General features: G+C 36.0%; 1 protein-coding gene across 1 annotated transcript in view; it reads left to right on the top strand.

Moving 5' to 3' along the window:
- MSR1 (macrophage scavenger receptor 1) overlaps positions 1 to 6,532 on the top strand; it is an 87,868-nt gene extending 81,336 nt beyond the window's left edge. Inside the window, exon 10 of the mRNA XM_019031879.3 lies at positions 4,241 to 6,532. Within this exon, the coding sequence (XP_018887424.3) occupies positions 4,241 to 4,374 (134 nt within the window). The 3' untranslated portion in view covers positions 4,375 to 6,532. The remainder of the gene's footprint in view (positions 1 to 4,240) is intronic.
- The last annotated feature ends 15,488 nt before the right edge of the window (positions 6,533 to 22,020 follow it).

Here is a 22,020-nt window from a genome sequence, read left to right as displayed (position 1 = left end):
CAGTGGTACCTCCAAGAATTTGTTCCAGGTATATCTGAGCCTGTACGGATGCTGATGAGGGAAGTAAGATCTGGAGTAACTATTGCATCTTCTCCTGAGTTTATAGTGCTGAAACTCCAAACCTGAAAAGAGAAACAAAAGTAATATATAAACATAAATGCCATTTAAAAGTTATTCTTAGCTGTCTTTTCTTTGCTTTTTTATTACCACTTTTACATACCATAATCAATTTTCTATGTGAAATTTTCCAAAAAAAAAAAACGTAAGGGTAAACAGAAGGCAATCAAAAAATGTACCTCTATAACCTCTGAACTATCCTTTAATGAATGGGAGTAAATATAATCTCAAAGATAAATAAATATATCAAAGGGTCACAAGTCAAATTTTTACATACTGCTCCTTGCATGTTGAATGTTTCAAAATGTAAACATTTGAATGTTAAATATTATGGAAAGTAATATAGGGCTGGTCCATAGAGCTGGGTAATCATAGAAAAATCGCATATTTTTTTCATAGAGAAAATAAGTAGGGCTAGCAGAGGTCATCAAAGTTGTACAAATTTACGTAGTCATTATGGTGGTTGGGGGTGGGTGGGGGTGGGAAGAAGGGTCAAGATTCATGCCTTAACCTTTCTCTCATACCATGCTTTCTCCACCAGATGGAACATCCTTCCAAGTCCTTTATACTTAAGATCTTCATTTCTAAAGAGCTTGCTTCTTCAGAATCTTAGAATCATGAAATATTAAAGGTAGACAAAGTCTTAAAGCTATGTTAGCCTTACTCCTTTATTCTGCATATCATAAAATTGAGGAAAAATGAGTGGTTTCTCTATAAGCACAAAACTACAATCCAAACTATAGGCTATATTGACCCATTCTTCTCTACTTTGATTCCCAAGGTGTATTCAACTTTAATTTACAATGTTTTTCTCAATGGAGACACTGTTCACAAAACACTTCCCAACTAGGTTTAAAAGTCATACAAATTTATGTCACTCAGTCATGACTAGAAATAATGAAAATACACATTCAGGCACTTTTAACTATTAATGATATTTGCTCTCCCATTTATCTATTCAGCAGCTGATCTCAAATCTCATCATTTTATAATATATCTGGATGATGTATGAAACTGATTACCTTTTATTTTTCATGGAAATGCTGGTAAGATTAAAGATACCCAAATCCCCCAAAGAAATATCAGTATCTTTCATTTTTTATAAAGAGGTGAAGAGAAGGTCAGGCACAGTGGCTCACCCCTGTAATCCCAGCACTTTGAGAGGCTGAGGTGGGCGGATCACAAGGTGAAGAGATCGAGACCATTCTGGCCAACATGGTGAAACCCCGTCTCTACTAAAAATACAAAAATTAGCTGGGCGTGGTGGTGCACACCTGTCTCAGGAGGCTGAGGCAGGAGAATCATTTGAACCCAGGAAGCGGAAGTGCAGTGAGCCGAGATCACGCCATTGCACTCCAGCCTGGGCGATAGAGGGAGTCTCTGTCTCAAAAAAAAAAAAAATTTTTAAAAAAATATAATCAATATCAATCCCTACAACCCTCAAATTATAAAGGAAATCATAGATATATATATGGCTAGGTATGTAGGTGGAAAGATGAGAGAGAGAGAAAGAGAGGAAGAGGATTAGAGGTTAAAAACATATCTAAGAAACACACGTAATTTTTGTATAGCTTTCCACTGAATAGAAAGAATAGTTCAGAGGCACAAAAAAAATAATAACAGTGACAGCCCAAACAACGAAAATCCTTGAATAACAGTTATTATCTAAAGAAATAAAAACAAATTTGTTTTTTATCTCATTGGTTTACACAAGGATAAAATTTTATGAATTTTATACTATCTGCATTAACTTTTTAATGCAGAAAACAATTTGGAATGAGATGGAAAATGTGTATTAAATAAATTTTTCCCCTGGGCTCAATAGTCTTGAATATATTAATATAAAAATAAAACAACAAATCTTTGGAAATTACTTCTATAATTCTATCTAGACATCTATGTAACCCATGAATATCACTAAGCTTTAAGTGTCATCATGTTCTGTTGCCTGGATCTATTCTTTGTAATTTTGAGAAAGTCATACACCCTTTCTCAGTCTCAGTTTATGTATCTATATAATGGAGATAATTATCATTATTTAACAAGGTTATTATAAAAAGTAAATTTAGAAATGTATGTGAAAAGACCTAGCATATTACCTTATACACAAGCACTTAAAAAATTTTCACTGTGTCTGAAACTTTTCCACATAGCAAAAGACAGAGATACCAAATTCCACAATACATTTGTCACATCCATGTGTCCTCAGACGAAAAATAACCAGAATAAGAATCAGAGGCTCTAGATGCCAGTATTTGCTCTGGCACGATTTCATATGTGATCTCAGTTGCTTCATCTACCTGGAACATAAGCCCTCCCAGGAAGTCAGTCCACAAGAGTATGGAGTTTGGACTTGTTCACTCGTGTAGGCACCTAGAGCAGATTTGCTAAATAAGTAAGTCTAATAATGAAGGAGGTTGCAGTAAGTCATTGATTTAAGGCAGTGACTCAGGGTGGATACAAGGTGAGAATCCTATGCGACTTTGAGCACGCACAGTTCCTTATCCTCGCTGATTTTCAGTTTCCTCAACAGTAAAATGACACAATAATGGCATTCAATTTTTGAAAGTTATTTGAGGATTGCATGGAATAATACATCAAATGTAAAAGTGTTTCCTGCCACATAATAAATTCTTAAAAGAGTGGACTTAAATTTTCATTATCAGGACCACAACCTTGGTATTCTAACATTCGTGAATTCCCTTACTGCAGTTTCTAAAAACATGTGCTTACATGTCAGCACATTAATCAACCAAATAATTTCTTTCCTTTGCTGTTCATGTCGGGATGGCCTTGCTGTGCTGTAGACATTGGGAGAATTCCCACTCTCAATTTCCTTTTCCTGGATTGTACAAATTCTGCACTGCTGAAATCTAAATTCACTGAGTAGACCTACAAAATACAATGCGAAAGCATCACAGTAGCCCGGGTTCAGAATTCATGGAGCCATTCTCGCACTCTCCAAATTATGACAGAGCCATGGCTTTCACCAAAAGTTTAATTTCTGTTTGTTTATACAATTTATAAATGACAATAAATATAATAGATTTAATTTATAAATGTCTCGTACTTCGGCTTCCTCCTGTATTAACATGGGAATAGTCTTACTATTTGTGCAATTGTTTTTATTTGCCCGTAGTTTTAAGTAGCCCTTTGAGGCTTTCAAAAGTTTTTATAGACTTTATATACTTATAAGGAAACACAGATATACAAACACATATACACATACAAGCATGCTCACACATACAATCACAAACACAATAGGGAATATGCTATGCCTAGTAAGATAATTTGGGAACTAAAAAGTGTCCCTGGCAAGGTTTCTGATTTTGAGATCATATTCCTTTATTCTTTTCCTTCTTCTGCCTTAAAATTTCAAGTAAAAAAGCCTCAATACTGTTATAAACACCTCAAAAAATACTCGGGCTCTCCAACTTACTGTTAACACTCTTATAATTGATCAGCTCAGGAAAACCTTTGCTTTGTCATTTTCTTGCTGTTTGTTTGTGTTTGCAATTAGTAGCATTCTTAATCCATGGTTTCCTTACAGGATAGTTTGTAGGCCGTTTGCTGATTAGATTAGTTCTACTTTAATTAAAAACAGATAATGTATTTGATAAAGCAGGCACACATAAATTGAAATACACGGGAAGATAAGAAAAGGAGGAAGATGCTGATATTAAGTTTTCCTTTTTCTGGTTTATCTTATGTGCAAATATATCCCAAGACCCTTTGACGTACAGATACGCTTGAATCATCAGGTTATTACATGTACCCATGATTATTAAGGCTGAAACTTTCTTCTTTATTTTTAGATTAATAATAAAACTAATTTGTCAAATCCTTTAAAAAAATTCTTAATCTCTACTTTTATAGAACTGTGTAGGTAACTTTGTTAGAGCTCTTCTTACTTTGCATTTTAGTAGTTTACATGTTAACAGAGTATAAAGTGTTCTGAAGCAGGAGATTAATTTTTGATTCCTACTAGAGAGCACAGAACTTGCATACAGAAAATAATCAGCACTTTTTTGTTTAATTAGTGAAGGAATTAATGGCTTTGCCCCACTCAAAGAGAAACACTAAACTCTAAACTTACTAATGCAGTTATACCTCATTATTGCAGGTACTGGTCCAATATGGCTGAATGAAGTGTTTTGTTTTGGGAGAGAATCATCTATTGAAGAATGTAAATTTCGGCAATGGGGGACAAGAGCCTGTTCACATTCTGAAGATGCTGGAGTCACTTGCACTTTATGATGCATCATATTTTCATTCACAACTATGAAATCGCTGCTCAAAAATGATTTTATTACCTTGTTCCTGTAAAATCCATTTAATCAATATTTAAGAGATTAAGAATATTGCCCAAATAATATTTTAGATTACAGGATTCATATATTGAACACCTTCATACTTACTATTTTATGTCTATATTTAAATCATTTTAACTTCTATAGGTTTTTAAATGGAATTTTCTAATATAATGACTTATATGCTGAATTGAACATTTTGAAGTTTATAGCTTCCAGATTACAAAGGCCAAGGGTAATAGCAATGCATACCAGTAATTGGCTCCAATTCATAATATGTTCACCAGGAGATTACAATTTTTTGCTCTTCTTGTCTTTGTAATCTATTTAGTTGATTTTAATTACTTTCTGAGTAACAGAAGGGATCAGAAGATATCTTTTGTGCCTAGATTGCAAAATCTCCAATCCACACATATTATTTTAAAATAAGAATGTTATCGAACTATTAAGATATCTCAATGTGCAATAACTTGTGTATTAGATATCAATATTAATGATATGTCTTGGCCACTATGGACCAGGGAGCTTATTTTTCTTGTCATGTACTGACAACTGTTTAATTGAATCATGAAGTAAATTGAAAGCAGGACATATGAGAAAACTGACCATCATTATATTTGTCCAGATAATTGGTGGATCAAAAATGCAACTTAACAGGAAGTTTAGTTTGTTATGCAGTTTTAAATGGAATAATTAGCTTGTTATAATTCTAGGACATGGTGTTTAAAATTTAAATCTAATTAATCCATTTTAACAAACAATGCAAACATCTTCAGTGCAGAAGGAAGAAAGGTTTCAACTTTTTGGAGTCTTTTATGAAGTCAGTCAACATTTACAACCAAAGGGGGGGGGGGGCTCCTTTAGTCCTAAAGGGACAATAACTCTGAGCATGCCCCAAAAAAGTAGCTTAGCAACCTTTTGTTGGTAGTCAACCCATCTCCAGGGCCATAGTGTAGAGTGTGAAAAGCTACCCTGAAACCCAGTAATTCTACCCTGAAAGTGACTGTCTGCAGAAAGCCCAGTAGTTGATATTAAAGCACAAATGAATTCAACCTCAGCCCTGAAAATAACAGAATTCTGAAGTTTCCTATGACTAATTCACAAAAAAAGTAATTGTAAACTAGTACTATTATGGAATTACTCTACTGTTCTTTCTTTAATAGTGGCAAATGAAAGCATAAGCTTAAGCATTTTTTCATATTCTGAAGTCTCACCACACATAATAACCAAGTGGTAGACTCACAGCCGTCCAACTTAAAAAGGCAGAACCTTACCTTGGAATTGGAATTACTGTAAACAGCCTACTGAAAATGCATTTTTATCATGTAACATTCTTCTACTTGTTTAACATTGCTGATTTTCTCTGGCAGCATAATTTTGTGGTTAAGAGAATGAATTCTGAATGTACACTTTCTGTCTCAAACCCTGGCTGTAATTTCAACTAGTTAATAATTCTTTGTGTTCAGTTCCACTATCTAGGTATTTTCTTCAAAACTTCAAAAGGTAAATACAATGGTTTCTGAAAGAATCATTTGCATTATCAGCCTGTTTGGGATGTCTGAGATCAGTGCCTCTGGGTTGTTAATACTGTATTGCTGTATGGTATATGTATGCTGATTTACTACTTATGCATAAGTGGTATGCATGGGTTGTCTGAAATCAGTGCCTATGGGTTGTTAATAGTATTAACTATTAGTGTTAACTGTTAGTATTAACTATTAGTATTATTAACACTAATAATAGTACTATTACTGTTTTTATTTTAAAATAAAATTTACTTTTAAAATAATAATAGTACTATTACTAGTACTAGTACTATGACACTGTTAATAGTACTATTAACAACCCATAGGCACTTGGGATGTCTGAGATCAGTGCCTATGGGTTGTTAATACTATATTGCTGTATGGTATATGCATGCTGATTTACCACTTATGCATAGATATATCTTTAATAAGTAATCTAAAAATCCTTTTTGTATTTGAGAGAATCTACTAAGTTCAGTCCAGTCAAGAAAAGAACCTAATAGCACCAATAAAAATTGAGGACTTAATTTACTTTGGAATGTTGAATTGCATTTGCCCCATTAAAAAAAACAGAAATTTGCCATTTGGTTTTTTTGAAAAAATAGCTCAACTGACCAGAATGAATGTATTCTACTTGTTGAGCCATCCAGCATCACGTTAAATGCAAAATGTATATTTAAATAAACGAAGAAGAAAAAAGAAAGACCAAAGGGATGTAGAAAATGAAGAATAACCATTAATATCTAAGGGCCAAACACATTCCACCTAAATTATCTAAATAGTTTCAAATCAAAACTTTCCATTTTTTCAAAACGTATAGACCATAGTAGTTTGTACTTAAGTAAAGCATTACATTAATTTGTAATGTGCTTATTACAAATAATATACAGTTGACCCTTGAACAATGCAGAGGTTGGGAGCACTGATCCCTTCACAGTGAAAAATCTACATATAACTTTTGACTCCCCCAAAACTTAGCCACTGAGAGCCTACTGGTGACCAGAATCCTTACCAATAACATAAATAGTCAATTAACCATTTTTTGTATTACTAATAATGTCAACTAACACATTTTATATGCATGATGTACTGTATTCTTACAAAAAAATAAACTAGAGGAAAGAAAACATTAAGAAAATCATAAGGAAGAGAAATATATTTACTATTAATCAAGTGGGAGTGAACCATCATAAATGTCTTCATCCTTCATTGTTGTTTTCATATTGAGTAGTCTGAGAAGGAGAAAGAGGGGGAGTTGGATTTGCTGTCTCAGGAATCGTAGAGGTGGAAGATCCATGTATAAGTGGAACAGTGCACAGATCAAACACATATTGTTTAAGGGTTGACTGTATTAATATTTGCTATTAAGGGTAAAATGAAATATTTGTACCCTCAGTCATTTGTTTGATCAGTATGGCAGTGATATGTATGTCCAAAGCAATCACACTCAAGAGATACAAATTTACCATTACTGGGTTACAATGGTAAGCATTATTTACTCTCCAGAGTTGGAGAAGCTCAAGGCTGGTGAAGCTCAAGATCTCATGTTAACTAAATAAAATCAAGATTATGGCAGAGAGGAGGAATAAGTCAATGTTTGTCAGATAGACAATTAACAGTGTTCCCTCAGAAAAGCACAATTAGGAGATGATTACGTTGAGATTTTTTTAATTCATTGAGACAGTATATAGGAATTTTAGGAACATGTGTTTGGCACTAGATGTGGTTTTGGCTTTTAATCACACATATAACCATAATATAGCCTGATGTTTTTCAACTATGCATTTTCTTTGCACTTTTTCTTTATTGAATGTTAGGTAATACATTTTTAAATGTTTTTCTTTAACCACACCAATCTTCTGGTTACATAACATACTGAAATATGTATTCCTTTCTGTTATTTATCAGCTATTTTCCTTTGCAGAGTAATTTATATTTAAAACTCTTAGAATTTATATTTTTAAAATGTTAATATCTTAACAAGAACTTATGTGTATGTTATTATTGAGTACATTTACTTAAACAAACAAACAAAAGCGAAGAGAAATATTAACAAAATGGTGGAGTAGGCAGCTTCATGAATTCATTCTTTTAGAGAAATATCAAAAAATAAATAGAAACTGTCAGAATCAACTTTGTCAGGACTCTGAAAAAATTCAGAATTGTACAGCAACTAACCAAATGTTGAGTCAAGAAAAAGGCAACTTTGAAACAACAGTAAAGTTTGTGATATATTTACCTGCCTTCCCCCTACCTCCTCCTGGATGCAGCAATGTTTTTTTGTTTTTTTTTTTCTCTTGTCTTGAGGCAGTGGTAGGCAGTCTACATTCGTAGCTTGGGCCCTTGGGCCCTGGTTCCATGGGAAGCAGAGATGACCTTCCTCACAAACGGTTGTGTTTGTCTGTTTTAATCTGTCTAAGAAATTCCCTGAAGGACTGATGCAAAGCATTCAACTCTGTTTCACTTAATTTTGAATTCACGTTGGTAAAGCAGTGGCCGTTGTTCAAAAACACTGTTAGCTGAAATAACAACCCTCAAATGCATGGGTCACAACATTATAGTTGAAACATGAAATAGAGAGCATAAGGCCTGGTAGCAAAAACTGAAGACAGTTTCTTTGGGAAATTAGGGTGTTTAAAAAAAATGAATGCAGGGAAATTTAGAAAGCCCCATGCATGCTCAGGGTGAAACACATGCCTTGAAAAGAACCTAAACTTTTACCTTGGGCTGATCTCTAGGATTAGTGCAAATCTGGCTAAGTGTTAAAGGCGTGCCCAGGCTCAGAAACAATCTGCAAATACTGAGGGAGATGGATTGTTGTTGGTTGTGTTGGTTGCTGCAGATTTTGTGTTTTGTCTTTTATTTCTGTTTTTAGTGCTTGGCATTCAAAAACACTAGCTTAACACAAAGTAAGGAACAGAGACTCCAGTGATCATCAACAATAAGGAACACAGTCTTGGTAAAAATCATTCAGGATAGTCACAAAACAAAAATAAGCAAAAGAAATTAAAAGAACAGTCACTGAGGAAGTACAGATGTTGTACCTACTTGACAAAGACATTAAAACAAGTGTCTTAAATATGCTTTAAAAAGTAATGGACAAAGAATGAAAGGAAATATGAAAAATAATGTGTTAGCCATATTAGAATATCAATAAAGATACAAAAATTACAAAAAATAGAGCCAAACAGAAACTGCATCTGAAAATACAATTACTAAAATGAAAACGTTATTAGAGGGCTTTAACAGCAGATTTCAACAAGCAAGAGAATTAGTTCATCTGAAAATAGGACAATTTAAATTGAGTCTGAGAAGCAGATAGAAAAAAATAATGAAGAAAAGTAAAAAGAGCTTAAGGGACATGTGGGACACCATCAAGTGGGCCAAAATATGCATTTTGAGAGTCCCAGAGATAGAGAGAAAGTAGAAGAAAGAATATGTAAATAAATACTAAACAAAACTTCCCAAATTTGATGGTAGGCATGAATCTAAAAGTCCAAGAATCTCAAAAAACTCTCACACCAGGACAAACTGGTCAAACTGCCGAAAGAAAAAGACAGAGAGTCTTGAAAGTAGCAAGGGAGAAGCAACTTGTCATATACAATGGACCTTCAAAAAGATTAATAGCTGATTTCTCATCAACAGAAACCATAAGGCCAGAAGACATTTGGATGACATATTTAAAGTACTGAAAGAAAAAGAAGAAACAAAACCCCCAAATCTGTTAGCCAAGCATATCATGTCTGGTAAAACTGTCCTTCAAAAATGAGAGAGAAATTAAGACTTTCCCAGATAGGCTGGGTGCGGTGGCTCACGCCTGTAATCCCAGCACTTTGGGAGGCCGAGGTGGGTGGATCATGAGGTTAGGAGATCAAGACCATCCTGGGTAACATGGTGAAACCCTGTCTCTACTAAAAAATAGAAAAAATTAGCTAGGCATGGTGGCGGGCGCCAGTAGTCCCAGCTACTTGGGAGGCTGTGGCAGAAGAATGGCATGAACCTGGGAGGTGGAGCTTGCAGTGAGCCGAGATAGCACCACTGCACTCTAGCCTGGATGACAGAGAGAGACTCTATCTCAAAAAAAAAAAAAAAAAAAAAGACTTACCCAGATAAACAAAAGCTGAGGAAGTTTATTGCCAGTATGTCCTGCCCTTGCCCTCTGAGATACGTTAAAGGGACTCCTTCAGGTTGAAATGAAAGAACGCTAGACATTAAACTAATGTCATATGAAGAAATAAAGATCTTCAGTAATGGTAAGTACATGAGAAAATATAAAAGCTAGTATTGTTGTATTTTGTGTTTATAATTTCATTTTTTAATTTCCTGCATGATTTAAAAGATCTAAGTGTTAAAATAACTATATGTTTATTGTATTATACACACATAAACATGTAATATGGGCCCACAACAAAGTGTGAGAAATATGGAGTACTTAGAAGCAGAGATTTTAAATGTTATTGAAGTCAAGTTGGTATCAATTTAAGACAGATGTTACAAATTTAGGATGTTAATCACCATGGTAGTCACTAACAAAACATCTAAAAATATATTCACAAAAGGGAATAAGAAGAAAACAAAATGGTTCACCACAAAAAAAAGTCAACTAAATACAAAAGAAGGCAGTAATGGAAGAAATGAGAACCATAAAGGTATGATGCATATAGAAAAATGTTGGAATGTCAAAAGTTAGTTCCTGTCAGAATTACATTAAATTCAAATGGATTAGGTTCTCTAAGGCAGCAATTGGCAGAATGAAATTTTTTTTAAATGATAAGTATATGTTGTCTGCATGAGACTCACTTTAGATTCAAAGACACAAACACATTCAAAGTGAAGTGATGAAAAAAGGTTTTTCATGCCAATAGTAACCAGAAGAGAAATGAAGTTGTTATTTTAATATCAGACAAAATATAATTTAAGTCAAAAACTGTTAAAAAATGAAAAGACCATTATATATCAATTAAAGGACATTATATATTGATAAAAGAGAGAAGACACAAATTCATCAAAAAGATATAACAATTATAAACATATATGCACCAAAACTCTGAGCCCCAAAATATATGAAGCAAACTGACAGAATAAAGTGAGAAATAAACAGTTCTACAATACTAGTTGAAGACTTCAATACAATACGTTCATTGATGCTTAACACTTCTAGAAAGAAGATCAATAAGGAGATAGAGGACTTGAACCACCCTATACAACGACTAGACCTAATAAGCATATATATATGTATGTGTGTATATAAATATAAACACATATATACATATATACACACATACATATACACACATACATATATGTATACATATATACACACATACATATATGTATACATATATACACACATATACATATATGTATACATATATGCATATATACATATACATATATATACATATACATATATACATATACATACATATACATATACATATGTACATATACATACATATACATATGTGCATATATACATATATGCACATACATACATATACATATGTACATATATACATGTATGCACATACATACATATACACATGTACATATACACATGTATGCACATACATACATATACATATGTGCATATACACATGTATGCACATATACCTATATGTATGTACATGTGTACATGTATGTACATATGTACATGCATGTACACGTATGTATACATATGTATACATGTGTATATGTGTATATGTACGTATATACGTATACATACATATATACATATACATACATATATACATATATACATATACACATAAACATATATACATATATACATATACATATATACATATACACATATACATGTACACATATACATATATACATATACATATATACATATACACATATATATACATATATATAAACATTTCACCCAGCAGCAGTAAAATGCACATTCTTCTCAAGTGCACATGAACTGTTATCCACCATGCAACCTATTTGTGATTGAATGGCCACCATAAAATCTCAATAAATCTTGAAAGACTGAAATTGTACAAGTATGTTTTCTAGCTACAGTAGAATAAAGCAAGAAATTATCATAATTATTGCATTATTATACAAGGAAAACTGGAAAATGTATAAATTTGTGGAAATTAACACACTCTTAACCAATGGGTCAAAAAATAACTCACATGGGAAATTAGAAATACTTGGAGGAGATGAATGAAAATTAAAACATAATACACCAACACTTAGGGAATGCAGTATAAGCTGTACTCAAAGGAAAATTTATAGCTGTAAATACATACATTAAAAAGAAGAATGATCTTTTGGTGTTATGTATGTTAATTTTCACCCAAAGCTCCTGGCTTATAACTTCCATAGGCCTTGTTACAGTCTTTTGTTATAATGTTGGGTGTGTTAGGCCACAGGGGGAGGCTGCTGACCTTTTCTTACCTTCTTTTCACCTGCCCCCAGGCAGGACTGTAGCCTTTCCTCAGCTTTCTTATTGTGGGTCTTAAGGCCTTCCAACAGAAAGAGTCATGACCTATACTTTGGGGGAAGGAATGCTGACATCATAAAGCTTTAATAAAAACCAAAAAGGAGTGAGTTTGAAGGGCTTCCAAATAACTGAACATGTGGAGGTTCCTGGAGGGTGGCATGCCCAGCGAGAGCATGGACGCTCTGCACCCCTTCCCCCATACTTAATTGTATGCATCTTTTTATCTGTATCCTTTGCAATGTTCTTTATACTAAACTCGTAAATGCAAGTGTTTCCCTGAGTTCTGTGAGCTACTCCAGAAAATTAAATGAACCCAATTATAAGAAGGAGATGAGGGAACCCCAACTTGAAGCCATTTGTTCAGAAACTTGCAACTAGTGTTTGAGGGTATGGGGGACAATCTTAGTGACTGAGCCTCCAACCTGGTACTGTCAGAACTGAAGTAGAAGGCACTCAGCTGGTGTCTGCTGGTTAATGCATGAGGAAAAACTCCCCACATATTTGGTCACATAATTATTCTTCTTTGTCAATGATCATTGTTTTGCTGTGACAGTAGAGGAAAAATGCAGTTAAAGAGAGGCTTCCCTACATAGATCTCAAATCAAAAACCTAACTTTACACATGAGGAGTAAAAGAAGAGCAAGGTAAACCTAAAGCTAGCAGAAGGAAAGAAATAATAGCAATTAGAGCAGATATGATAAAATATGATAAAATAGAGAATAAAAATACAATAAAGAGAATTGGCCAGGTGCGGTGGCTCATGCCTGTAATCCCAGCACTTTGGGAGGCTTAGGAGGATGGATCACGAGGTCAGGAGATCAAGACCATCCTGGCTAACATGGTGAAACCCCGTCTCTACTAAAAATACAAAAAATTAGCTGGGTATGGTGGCGGACACCTGTAGTCGCAGCTACTCGAGAGTCTGAGACAGGAGAATGGCATGAACCCGGGAGACAGAGCTTGCAGTGAGCTGAGATCGTGCCACTGCATTCCACTCCAGCCTGGGCGACAGAGGAAGACTCCATCTCAAAAAAAAAAAGAAGGGTGGGCCTCATGGAGGGAGCAATGGCGAGAGTACACAGAACAAAGAAGGGAAGGATTTTTGTCTCTAACATAGTCAGTCCCTGTTACTGTGTCCAGTCTCCGTAGGTTGGGGTCCGACGACACAATCTAAGCTGATCCTGACTGACTACTTCAAATGGAGCAGGGGTGGGGGCTACAGAGCAATTTCGGAACTAAGGGTACCAAATAAGGAACAGATGTGAGTTGTTACCGATTGGGAATGGATGTGGGTTATAGATTGGGAACAGATGTGGGTTAATGGATGTGGGTTACAGATTGGAAATAGCTGGAAGGTTGTTTATCCTAACTAGGGGCAAGGAGGCAAGGAAGTTAGGCTTTGAAAACAGAGGACAAGTGTAACCTCTGAAGAGGAACTCACTGTTTCCAACAACTTCTCCCTCTGGATTTTCATAATTTTTCCTCTTCAAACTTTTTAGAGTCTACCTACAGGAATAAGTACATCTATAAGAACAGTAAGAGGTAAGGCCTTGTAAATACTTTTGTAATTGTTCCATCGGGGGCTGTGTTATTGGGATGGAATAAGGACAGACTGGTTGTTAAGCTCTTGGAAGGGCTTAAGCTCACGGCATCACATTCGGTCTCCAAGGAATGCTAAATTTTCCCCCTGTTGTGAGAGTCACAAGGTAAAATTGGCATCGGGAGACGGAGGCTGGATGGCCCAAGGGGGCTGACCCGCAGGGTTGTCGGACTTCAGGGAATAGCAGAGAGAGAAAGAGGGAGAGCTTGGCAGAATTCATTACCCCAGGCTGCGGGGTCTTGGAAGAGAGCTACCATACAGCTCATGTCCTGTCAGCTGGAAGGAATAAAGGAGGGATCTTAGTTTTAGTTTGGTAGGACTCTCCCCCAGAACAATGGCCCATGACTCTGGATGTGGCGATGCCTTCTTGACTTGGGTATGATGAGTCCATCCGCTTTCTGCTGTTTGGACTGCAGTCTCGGTGGTTAGAAACAGTAGGTATGGTTGTTCCCAAGCCGGTTCAAGTTTTCTTTCCTTCCAACTTTTGATGAGGATGTAATCCCCAGGCTGCTGCTGGTGTGCTAGGAGCTCTAGGGGTGGCACCTGCGCTAAAAGACCTTTAGTTCTGAGGGAAGAGCAAGTGGAAGATCTGATCTTTTGTTTCAAACATAGGAATGTCAGCAGTGGAGTGTCAAAAGGGCAACCCAAATGGCATCTCACAAGGAGATAAACCAGCATCTTTCTGAGAGGCAGTTTGAATTCTTAATAAGGCAATGTGGAGGCATTTAGTCCATGGCAGCCGAGTCTCTAAGACTAATTTGATTAAGTGACTCTTCAAAGTTTGGTTCATTTTCTCCAGTGTTCCTGATGAAGGTGGGTGCCAGGGAGTATGGTATTCCCATGTTAAGTCTAGTGCTTGAGTTAATTTCTCTATGACTTGTGCAGTGAAATGAGTCCCATTATCTGCCAAACCTGGGTATAATATTTTCCATCAATGCTTTACCTACATTATTCGTAGTTGCGCTTGAAAAGGGAATAGCTTCTACCCAGTGAGTAAGACGATCTACTATCACTAATAAGTAATCAGTATAAATAATCCCTTCCTTTTTTTGCAAGTGATTTGAAGCCTGATTTAATGCAAACAATTCATAAGTTTGGGCAGACCAATTATTAGGCAATCTTCCTGACTCTATTCCTGCGAGAGCTTCCCCATCAACTACTGAATACCCATTGTCTTTTTCCTTCATTTACCCAGGAAGAGCCATCTATCAGTAAGTGCTGCCCTATTTTGAAAGGAATCTCTCTTAAATCAGGCCTGACTTTTGTGTGATAATCAATTAAATATAAACACTGATGCTTAGGGCCTTTTAGATTTGGATTCCCTGTTAGAAAACCTACTGGGTTAAGTGAATTATCAGTGATTAGTGTTAAATCATCTCTTCCTAATAGGACAGCTTTATACTTCTAAAGTCTTTGAGTCAGTGAGCCATCTTCCTGCTTTCTGGTTTAAGATTGTTCTAACTTGATGGAGTGTGCCGCCTTACATATTTTAAGTTTGGGCTAGAGGTTTCTCCATACATAGTGAACTGTAACTTAATCAGATGTGTAAACAGACTGTAACTTACTGTTGTACCAATCGTGAGTTGTGGCCAGCTATTGAAACTGTGTTCCAATCAGGCAGACACTGTAACCAATTAGGCTGTTTCAGTACCTCAATTCCATTTTCTGTGTATCACTTTCCTTTTTCTGTCCATAAATCCTCTGCAGCCATGAGGTAGCCTAGAGTCTCTCTGAACCTATTCCATTTCATTGGGCTGCCTATTAGTGAATTATTCTTTGCTCAATTAAACTCTGCTAAATCTAACTGTTCTAAAGCTTTTCTCTTAACAAGATGTAGAGGAAGTTTTAACTGTATTTATAATGTTTTAATTCTCAAAATAGATGGTGGCCTCATAGGTGTTCATTGTATTATTATTCAAACTTTTTTGTAATTGCAATTATTTCATTACAATGATTAAAGGAAAAGGTATTGTAGTGCTGTTACTGGAAAGGGGTCCGGATCCAGGCTCCAAGAGAGGGTTCTTGGATCTCGTGCAAGAAAGAATTTGGGGCAAGTCCATAGAGTAAAGTGAAAGCAAGTTTATTAAGAAAGTAAAGAAATAAAAGAAAGACTACTCAATAGATGGAGCAGCAGCATGGGCTACTCAGTTGCTTATACTTATTGTTACTTTTTAATTATATGTTAAATAAGGGGTGGATTATTCATGAGTTTTCCGCAATGGTGGACCATTCCCAGAACCTTTTAGATCCTCCCCTTTTAGATCATATAGGGTAACTTCTTGACATTGGCATGGAATTTGTAAACTGTCATGGCACTGGTGGGAGTGTCTTCTAGCATGCTAATATATTATAATTAGCATATAATGAGCAGTGAGGGTGGTCAGAGGTCACTCTTTTCACCGTCTTGGTTGTCATAGGATTTTGTCCGGCTTCTTTACTGCAGCCTGTTTTATCAGCAGGGTCTTTGTGACCTGTATCTTGTGCCAACCTCCTATCTCATCCTGTGACTAAGAATGCCTTAACCTCCTGGGAATGCGGCCTAGTAGTTCTCAGCCTTATTTTGCCCAGCCCCTATTCAAGATAGAGCCACTCTGGTTCAAACGCCTCTGACAGGGGTATATTTGAAGGTGATTGTTTGCAGAGAGAGGGAATGGTGGCAGTATCAAATGCTGCAGAGAGTTCAAATGCGAGAAGTAACAAGTGTCCTTTGGATTGAAGGACCTAGTATATTCTTGTTGACTTGGCAGTTGTTTGAGTGGTGTAGTAGGAATGGAGGTTGAGAAGAGACAGGGAATTGTGAGGTAAAGACAAGGAATAGCAACAACATATATGAAAGACATGTTTATTCTAACAGAATTCTGTTGTAAGATGGCCTGGACACAGTTCAAAAATAGACCTAGCTTGAAGAGGTTTATCACATGTGTTTTTCTCTGTGTGTATTCCCATTGCACTTTAAACCAACACACATTGTAAGCAGTTTCTCTGCTGAGAAGCAGTAAAGATGCAGCAAGTGCTTATAGTCATGCAATATGCATTTTTAGAGATCTTGATTGCTTTGACTTTAGGCCACTATATATAAATGACAAGCGTGCAATAAAAGTTCAACAGGATGGGTACATTTGGGGCAGATTTACCTTAAGTAGGAATGAACTAGAGGTGGAAGGGAAGTTTCCAATTGTTGACTCAGTTTAAGGAGTTAGGAGGAAAATGAAAGATGGAGAGGAATAGATCCAAGAATCAGGAAGAGACACATGAGACTAGGAGAAATAAAATAGTATGAGAAATGAGGATTAGGAAAAACCTTCCTCAATTTGCAACTCTTGACCCATGAGAGCACATTTAATACTTCCTTTGCCTTCAATAAATTAATTCACAGTTAAAAATGAATTATCTGTGTATAACACATTGTAAAACTATGTGCTCTCTTCTTGAAGCGGCCAAGCTGAGGTATTTAATTAAATGCTTACAAAAATGTTAATCCTGTGGCAACAACTACCAGAAGATTTAGTATACCAAGTAAAATCAGAAATAAATGATCACAAATGAAGGTTAAGTCAGAACACTATTCTAAAATGTAAAAGTGGAAGATAAGAATTTAATAGTAGTAATCAAAATAAAAGATAGTCGATGATCTGTTCTTCATAGGGTTGCCAGATTTAGCAGTGATGACAGGATGACCAGTTAAATTTGATTTTAAAATAAAAGACAAATAATTTTTACAGTATAATTATGTTCCATGCAACATGTAGAACAGACTTACATTGAAAACCTTAATTTGCTGTTTATATGAACTTGAGTTTTAACTGAGTGCTCTATATTTTAAACCTGACAGTTCCATTTCGCAGGTGCTCTCACTGATCTTCAGAGTTAAACAGTTACCTTCTTTCTGTTTCTTACTCAATTTCATTTTCAATTTTTCTGTCATATTCCCTTTTTTAATATTATATATCTTTCAGAATAGTAACAAATAGAATGAAGTTTCAGTTCTCTGAGATCTTATGTTTTAGACTAATTGCTTTACTTAGAAACTTTTCTCAATTATCTAGGCACACTTTGACATATTTCTGGTAATAGAGTTCACTAGTATTCTACTTCCCCTTAAAATTAATTTTGTTCAGAAGACCTAGTTCTAAATTTTATGTCTCTGAATTTTGGCTTTTCAGTAAACTCAGTTGAAAAACGCTTTGGTTGTACTACCATGCATTTTGTTACAGATGCAAGAAATGTTAGCATCTTGTTGACAAATGACAAAGATTCTCTCCTTGACTGAACTCTAGTCAGGCTCCTCCTAAATCTCCTCTCAATTAGACCCTGACATTTGAACTTTCGTATTTATCTGTACATTGTCCAATTTTAGCAAGAAATCTAAGTCAGTTTAGCAATAATCCCCCATCCGCAATATCTGGTCACCCTTGATATCTAATGAGGTTTCTCCTCCTCCACCATCCCAGAGGTGAGGTCTAATCATCCTGGCTGGCCTTCAGCAAGAATCACGGTAGGTCAGCTTAGCCAGAATCCACCCAAACTCCTGCATTTTCCTCCACTGGCTCCCCACCTTTACCCTGATCCAGCTACTTGGCTACAAATTTTCACATTTCCTTGTTATATTCAGAATTGAGCACCATCTCTCTCCTCTATTACAAAACCTTATTATGGTAGCCTCTGTCAAATGAAGTCTTCCTTACTGTTTTTAATGAGTGTCATGAATAGTTTTCCGTCCAACACAGAAACAAGTAATTTTTAAAAAACTGAAAAAAGAATTCTGAAATCTACTCGGGGAAATAGACATGGGTGACTATGTTATTAAGGATTACTTTTGCAAATGTGGCTCATGTGGAACTCTATACCAATTTCCATCAACCCCCTTCTTTGTGCAGTAAAAGAGAGTCAAGATATTCAAGATATTCATTTAGGGAAATCAATCCTCCAAACCTAAGGTAGATTTCATTGCTTAATACTCTCTCCAAATACAAATATAAAAATGGATTAAAATGATTTATTCCAAGAGCAATGCATTTCTCTTAGTAAATTTTAAATGCATTAAGTTTTACTTTGTTATATGAAAAAGATGTTAAAATACATTGGGTTTTACAAAAACTTTCCATGCTTTGCAGTTGTATTCAAATCTGTATCTTCATTTCCCTTGAAATTATCGATGTGAAATAAACATTTGTAATTTGATTCTCACTAAATGTAACCTATTAACATTTTAAAGTGTTCTTCTTAAGGTAAATAGCTTTCTAAAGATAAATAACATTTGATTCTTTTCCAAATAAAGTATACATCCATATTATTGATTATATTGATGTTTATTCCCAATATCACCAAAGAAGAAGTACAAGGCTTTGTAGTAAAACTAACGTGGGACTTAGCCCTAGCTCCACTCAATTCTGCTTTGTGATATTGTATGAGCCACTTAAACTCTGTATCTCAATTTTTATTTGTGTAAAACTGATCTAATTAGAACTGCTTTATAAGGCTACTGTGAAAGTTAAAAATACTAATGAAGCAAAACACTTTTAATGCCAGGATGATTCTGAGTGTTCATATTACCACTTATCAGTGGGGAATCTTACATCTGACTCTTTTCCGTTTAGGAGGCATTAACGTTTATTATATGGACATTCACTATCATTTAGGATTCCTTACACCCTCCCTACAGAAAGGTGAATACATAGCAAAGTAGAAAGAATGTTATCAGGAAACCTTCCGATGCCTTTTTCCAGTCATGTTTTTCATCTTGCCATCCTCTTCCCCTGTCCCAGCTACTTGATATCTTTATGTTGGCTCTCATAAGATGTACAAGAGGAGGATGGATAAAGAAATTTTCTTAGTGGCATGTCACCTCCCTGGATCTATAAAACTTAGATCTTCAGAACTACTCTCTTGCAAACTCCTACCTCTGTTAGCATTTATATGATGCATTATTTAGAACCCAACTGTGAATCTCAGATCAGATCTCTTTCCTTTTGTGGCCAAAAAAACAAACAAAAAAAGCTACCACCAAATCTGCTTGCCTTCCTCTTAGTAATGCAGGTACAGATAGGAATGACTATGCTACTGAGTTGTAACTAAAGAAATGTCAGAAGAAATAATATAAACTACTCACAGGTATCATCCATAACATTTCCTGCTGAATCTTTCTGTCCCTCTGTCATTCTTTCTCCATTTTCAGCCTGAAATGTATCAACGAAGGAGCCAAATCATAGAAATCAGACTCTCTTCCAGTATTATGAACTGAATGTTTGTGTCTTCCCCAATTCATATGCTGAAATCCTAATCTCCAGTGTAATGTCATTAGGAGGTGGGAGGGGGAGCCTTTGAGAGACAATTAGATCATAGTGCAGAGCCCTCGTGGATGGGGTTAGTGCCCTTCTATGAAGAAACACAAGATAGATGATTTCTCTCTTGACCATGTGAGGATACAACAAAAACATGACCATCTGAAAACCATGAAGAGAGACTTCACCAAGAATTGACCACTGTGGCAGCCTAATCTGGAACACAGTTCCAGCCTCCAGAATTGTGGGAAGTAAATATTGTTCAAGCCACCCAGTCTATGGTACTCAGTTATAGCGGTCCCCACTGACTAAAACAGAAACTGGTACTGAGAAGTGGTGTGCTGATGCACCTAACGATGTGGAAGGAGCTTTGTTACTAGGTAATGAGTAGAGAGGCTGGAAGGGTTTTGAGCTGCATGCTAGAAAAGGCTGCTATTATCATTAAGTGACTTAAAAGGTGATTCTGGTGAGGGCTCAAAAAGAAAAGGGGAGAGCTGAAAATTCTTAGAGAATACGCAAAGAATGAGCTATAGAATGTGGGTAGAAATATGAATATGAATGATGACTCTGATGCAGTCTCAGACAGCAATGAGGAACATGTTATTGGGCAATGGAGAAAAGAAGATCCTGATCACAAAGCGGCAAAGAGCTTGGCTGAATCGTGCTTGTGTTCTCATGTTTTATGACAAGTCAACCTTGAGAGGATGGAAGTTGGATGTTCAGCTGAGGAAAATTCTAAACAAAGTGTTGGAGGAGCAGCTTCATTCTTCCTGAGTGCTTATGGTAAAATGTGAGAAGAGAAGGAAACAAATGAGTTGAAAATGGAATTGTTAAGTAAAAGGAATCAGAACTAAAGATCTGGCAAATTCTCATCCTGTCCACATTAGAAGAAATATGAAAGTACATTGGAAAGAGAACACAAAGGGTGTGACACACTTGCCATTCCATAAAGACATTAGGGTGGATAAGAACCACAGATTCAATCACCCATCTCAACAGAAGCCAGGACTAGAGATGGGCTCTTACCAGCAGATACCCTGACAACTGGGACTAATGGAAACACAAAGGGAGACAGAATGAAGAAAGACTGTGAATGTGTGCTGTCCCTCAAGAAAGGGGAAGAAGAACCCCAAAGGTGATTTGGAGACTATCTGGGCCACTGCTTAGGTTTCAGCATCGCAGATGGCCTCCAACAGAAGTCGTGGGAATGGGCCATCTGTAGTTGTGGGCAGGGGGATGCACAGCACAACCTTTGGGGCAGTATCTCATCCCCAAGGAGCAGTGATTTGGGCAGGGCCTTGCTGAGTCATGGGGTCGATGTAGTCACCCTAGTGGGTCCAGAAGTCAGCTCATCAAGCCAAAGAAGATTATTAACAAGACTTAAGTTCTCATAGTTTGCCCTGCCAGGTTTTGGGCTTGCCTGGGGCGGAGCCTCCTTTCTTTTCTTATTTCTCCCTTTTTGGATGGGAATATTTATCCCGTATCTATCTCACCATTGTATTTTGGAGGAAGATGACTGTGGTCACCCTGCATTTGGTGCTAACAAGTAGTGAGTATGTATGATAAACTACTATGGAGTAACAACTGAGAATTTCACTATTCCCAAAGAAGAAAGAAGCTTAAAAATTAAGACAAGTCAGGGTCCAGAGAAATAGGCATACATGAACTCAGACATCAAGAATACTAAACTAATATGTCTGTATTTATAGTTACACAATAGCTAAAT

Source organism: Gorilla gorilla, chromosome 7 (assembly GCF_029281585.2).
Source record: "Gorilla gorilla gorilla isolate KB3781 chromosome 7, NHGRI_mGorGor1-v2.1_pri, whole genome shotgun sequence".
Taxonomy (NCBI): Eukaryota; Metazoa; Chordata; class Mammalia; order Primates; family Hominidae; genus Gorilla; species Gorilla gorilla.
Note: the sequence above shows the minus strand (reverse complement) of the source record. Positions and strands in the feature narration are given on the sequence as shown.